The sequence below is a fragment of the Eurypyga helias genome, unplaced genomic scaffold (genome assembly GCF_000690775.1).
Source record: "Eurypyga helias isolate BGI_N326 unplaced genomic scaffold, ASM69077v1 scaffold6909, whole genome shotgun sequence".
Lineage (NCBI taxonomy): Eukaryota > Metazoa > Chordata > Aves > Eurypygiformes > Eurypygidae > Eurypyga > Eurypyga helias.
This window is the reverse complement of record NW_010273835.1, coordinates 1-4,963: the sequence shown is the minus strand read 5'-3', so window position 1 is coordinate 4,963 and position 4,963 is coordinate 1. Positions and strand designations below refer to the sequence as shown.

The window sequence follows — 4,963 nt, the reverse complement described above, 5'->3', positions numbered from 1 at the left end:
ATTACTTAGGAAAATTTTAGCTTCATGCTGTCAAACCCCAACCTCTGTATTTTCCTTACATGTACTTACCTAATAAGAGAGAAATAAGTAACCTGATGAAAATACAATATCTTGAAAGGCATAGGACTAAAAAAGTTACCATGAAGTGATGTCTTTACTGATCTACTTGATAATACCTGAAGTATTCTTGGGATCATCAAAAGTACCTACTAGAGTTCCCAAGGCTTTTCACTGTTCTCTGTCCTTGCATCCTCTGGAGGGTTAATTTAATATTTTTCTCCTAGTTTTTGTGTTTTTTGCTATTCGTGAGCACTAGAAAAAGCTTTCTAATCTCTGTCTTTTCACAGATCGTGAGAACCAGTCAATCCTCATCACGTATGTACACTTCCTGCTCAGGTCCCTGTGGGGCTGCCCCATTACCAGGGCAACCCTTGTCTGACCACACGCTCTCTGCTTCTCTCTTTGGTTTTACAGTGGAGAATCCGGTGCAGGGAAGACTGTGAACACAAAGCGTGTCATCCAGTACTTTGCAACAATTGCAGCGAGCGGGGAGAAGAAGAAGGAGGAGCAGCAGTCAGGCAAAATGCAGGTGAGTCAGGAACAACAGACTGAATGCTCGACATGTAATTGCCATGTCAGATAGACAGTGTACTAAATAATTACTATATTGCAGGGAACGCTTGAGGATCAAATCATCAGCGCCAACCCACTGCTGGAGGCCTTTGGAAACGCCAAGACTGTGAGGAATGACAACTCCTCACGCTTTGTAAGTTGTTGCTTTTGACAAAATCCCTCCTCATTATAACAGTAATGATGGGCTAGTGGTATTCTCACATAAGGAGATGCTAATGAAGTGCATCTAAGCTGAAATGATGTTTCTTCTTGTTAACAGGGCAAATTCATCAGAATCCACTTTGGAGCCACAGGCAAACTGGCTTCTGCTGACATTGAAACTTGTAAGAGACTCCCCTGGCTGGATCCCATTCCTTCTAACCCTCCCCAGTTCCTGTGCCTCACTCTGTCCTACTGTCCTTGCCAGATCTGCTGGAGAAGTCGAGAGTCACTTTCCAGCTCAAGGCAGAAAGAAGCTACCACATATTTTATCAGATCACCTCCAACAAGAAGCCAGAGCTAATTGGTAGGAGACTTCATTGAGCTTTTTGGAGGAAGATCACTGAGCAGTAGTTCAATGTGTCATATGGAAAGCTAAAGTAAGCTTGCTTTTTCCCTTTTCTTGCTTTCAGACATGCTCCTCATTACCACCAACCCTTATGATTTCCACTTTGTGAGTCAAGGTGAAATCACTGTTCCAAGCATTGATGACCAGGAAGAACTGATGGCCACAGATGTAAGTAACTTACCGAACAGGTCATCTGGTGGATAAGAACCCTGATACATATACATTTACATTACTGTTTCTGTTACCAGAGTGCCATTGACATCCTGGGCTTCACTGCTGATGAAAAGACTGCCATCTACAAGCTGACGGGGGCTGTCATGCCCTATGGGAACTTGAAGTTCAAGCAGAAACAACGGGAGGAGCAGGCAGAGCCCGACGGCACAGAAGGTATGTGCAGATTCAGCAAACTTTCCAAAAGAAATCGTGACCAAAAGAACAACTTAAGCAGATTTCAGGCTTAAATATGCAAAAGTGTAAGCTAAATAAATATTTGTTGAATGGCTAGATGACAGTTGTGACATGTATTTCATCTGATGATACTTGTAATTTTATTCTGTGACTACTTAAATAAATAAGAGATCTGGTGAGATTTTCCTCCAGGAAGCCAGGAGGTATGGACATCAATTCCTCTAATGTATTTTTGCAATCCCTGCTGTGTTATGGAGTAGTGAAGTTGTTCAGTCCTAACAGGATGGGAACCTGTGTTCTTATTCACTGTCACTTACTGGGGAGAACTCTGGTGTGAAATGTGTATTTGATCAGTCTCCGGCACAGCAAGAAGTAGAATCCATGCCCCCAGCTCTCTGAGTGCTGAATCCTCAGGCTATAAGACTATAAAGTGTGAAGTCCCCAGGTCATAACTGAAAAAAGATGAAAGCAATGAATTCTCTTGAAGAACATTTGTAGAAATGGAAGCTCAGGAAGCATTTTAGAGTCTTGAATCCTGGAGAAGACAGAGATTTTATCTTTGTAGTTTAACTCAGATATTTTTGTGGAACTGTAACACTGAACACTGCTGTCACTTTAGAGACTGTTCCTCAAGGAGTAACCATTAGAAATCGTTCAATATTTATTTCTCTCTCACTGTTTCCTGGTGTTTAGTTGCTGACAAGGCTGCCTACCTGATGGGTCTGAACTCGGCAGACCTGCTGAAGGCGCTGTGCTACCCCCGAGTCAAAGTGGGGAATGAATTTGTGACCAAGGGTCAAACTGTGCAGCAGGTAGGAAAAATGTGGTAACCTAAAACATGCTTTGATGGTTCTACAGATTCTCCTTTGCTGTGTATAGTAAGCTCCAAACTTTTCTGTTTGCTTTAGGTGCACAATTCAGTGGGTGCTTTAGCAAAGGCTGTCTATGAAAAGATGTTCCTGTGGATGGTTGTTCGTATCAATCAACAGCTGGATACGAAGCAACCCAGACAGTACTTCATTGGTGTCCTGGACATTGCTGGCTTTGAGATCTTTGATGTAAGGAACACAATTTTCCTTGCATTTTCATAGAAAGACAATTGAGATTAAGGGGAACTTTGAGACATATTTTTATTAGAAGTTAGTATCTTCCTACACTTGCTTTCAGGGCTTTTGGAATCACCTTTTTTAGTCATAGAGAAAAAAAAAAACCTCAACACCAAACCCCAGAACAAATAAACAAACAAACCCACAAAACCACCACCAAACCAAAAACCTGATCTAATTACACTGACTTTGAAACCTCTCTTGTCGGACACAAAGACGGACACAGAGGGATAGCATAGGAAAACAACACAGGAAGAAGGCTTCTATTAGACTTATCACTCATGGTGAATTAAAATTGCACAAGAAAACACCTTGCTATTATTGCTGAACTTTGAATATGTTGCATGACTTTTTATATATGGCAGTTCAACAGCTTTGAGCAGCTGTGCATCAACTTTACCAATGAGAAACTGCACCAGTTCTTCAACCACCACATGTTCGTGCTGGAGCAGGAAGAGTACAAGAAGGAAGGAATTGAATGGACATTCATTGACTTTGGGATGGACCTGGCTGCCTGCATTGAGCTGATTGAGAAGGTATCATTCCTGTTCAAGTGTATTATATCTTGGATCTTCCATACTTGCCAGGAGACATATTTAAGAAACACGTGAGAATATGCTGGCTTTTTCAAGCATATGCCCTGCTGAAGTGGCACAGGGTGGAAGTTTTTTTGGAGATCATACTCAGATGTCAGGACTTTTGGTGAGAATATTCATTTCCAGATCAAAAACTAAAATCACATAAAAAATTATCATATTCTAGAAGTACCTATCAGTAAAGAAGTTTTATGGAGAGGGTAATATTTTGCAATGTTGTATTTGCAATTTTTTCATCAGCAAAGGCATTTACATAAGTTCAAATTAAAGAGGAACACTAAAAAGAGGTGAGTCTTCAGTAATTTTCTGTGACGTATTGTCATGAAATGCACAGGAACAGCTTTCTCTTTGGACCTGAGCAGCTTTCTAGTCAAGGGATGTCTTCTTTCTAATCTGTTTCTCCTTCTTGTGTGTTGTAATGTCTGCCCGCCCATGGGCATCTTCTCCATCCTGGAAGAGGAGTGCATGTTTCCCAAGGCAACAGACACCTCTTTCAAGAACAAGCTCTATGATCAGCATCTGGGCAAGTCCAGCAACTTCCAGAAACCAAAACCTGCTAAAGGCAAGGCAGAGGCCCACTTCGCCCTGGTGCACTACGCTGGTACAGTGGATTACAATATCACCGGTTGGCTTGAGAAGAACAAAGACCCCCTGAATGAAACAGTCATTGGGTTGTACCAGAAATCTTCTGTGAAGACATTGGCCTTGCTCTTTGCCAACTATGGTGGAGCAGACGCAGGTCAGCTCTGTGAAAATTCTATTTTCAGTGTGGGACAATGTTAGCACAGAATTAAAGAAGTAAACACTACACATTTAAAGTTGCTTTGTGTTCTGTATTCTCCAATATGCAACATTCATATTTCAATACTTTTTCCTTTTCTTCCATTTGCAGAGGCTGGTGGTGGTGGCAAGAAGGGTGGCAAGAAGAAGGGTTCTTCTTTCCAGACTGTCTCAGCTCTTTTCCGGGTACAGTACTGCATTTCTTATCTTGTTGTAATATGAAGAATGGAGGCAGGCTAATATTAAATGTTAAAGGGCTATTTTGCATTGCTATAACAGTGGTAAAAGTCTTTGGAAATTCCACATCAGGTTTTTTGGGATCAGTTTCAATGTTGCTAATATGTCATGTTCAAAAATAAGAATTCAGTCTTCAAAGTTCATGAAAATCTCATCCCTTTTTTTTTTATTTGTTTTTGTTTGGACAGGATATTATTCAGATCTTTATAATTTTATGTCTTTGGGTCAGACTTGAACTGTAATTTTAGCATAGCTGCATTTCTGTGTGGGGAATTGAGAGTCTCCTTATAAACATTCTCCAAGGAGGTATTTATCTTATTTAAAAAAATAGCAATACTTTTTATAATTTAAGTAGATTGACTTTAGAAGGCAGGCTATGAAAGATGTAAAAGTTAATTACTTTGTGTGAAAGTGTGAAATTTTATATTATTTTCCACTGGATCAGTAGCGACATAGTAATATTTCAGTCTTTAAAAATGGTGTTTAATATCTTCAGATAGAAGAATTATTAGGTTACTGTGACTTTACCTAAGTAAAATCCAGCTAATTCTGAGAACTTATAAGCCATTAACATGTACTTGATGCATCAAACACTGGAAATAAGAAAGTCACATTACTAGCTGGTCACTCTAGGAGAACCTAAACAAGCTGATGAC

The 4,963-nt window shown here is 40.2% G+C and overlaps 1 protein-coding gene across 1 annotated transcript; it reads left to right on the top strand.

The window, feature by feature from the left end:
- Positions 1–347: 347 nt before the first annotated feature.
- Positions 348–4,958, top strand: LOC104504299 (myosin heavy chain, skeletal muscle, adult-like; the record flags this gene model as incomplete). Its single annotated transcript, XM_010159609.1, has 13 exons — positions 348–375; positions 475–589; positions 674–766; positions 893–956; positions 1,040–1,138; positions 1,245–1,348; positions 1,429–1,567; positions 2,282–2,400; positions 2,497–2,646; positions 3,060–3,229; positions 3,719–4,029; positions 4,183–4,256; positions 4,941–4,958. Coding segments are annotated over 13 exons (1,484 nt in total), but the record flags the coding sequence as incomplete, so codon positions are not given.
- Positions 4,959–4,963: the final 5 nt, after the last annotated feature.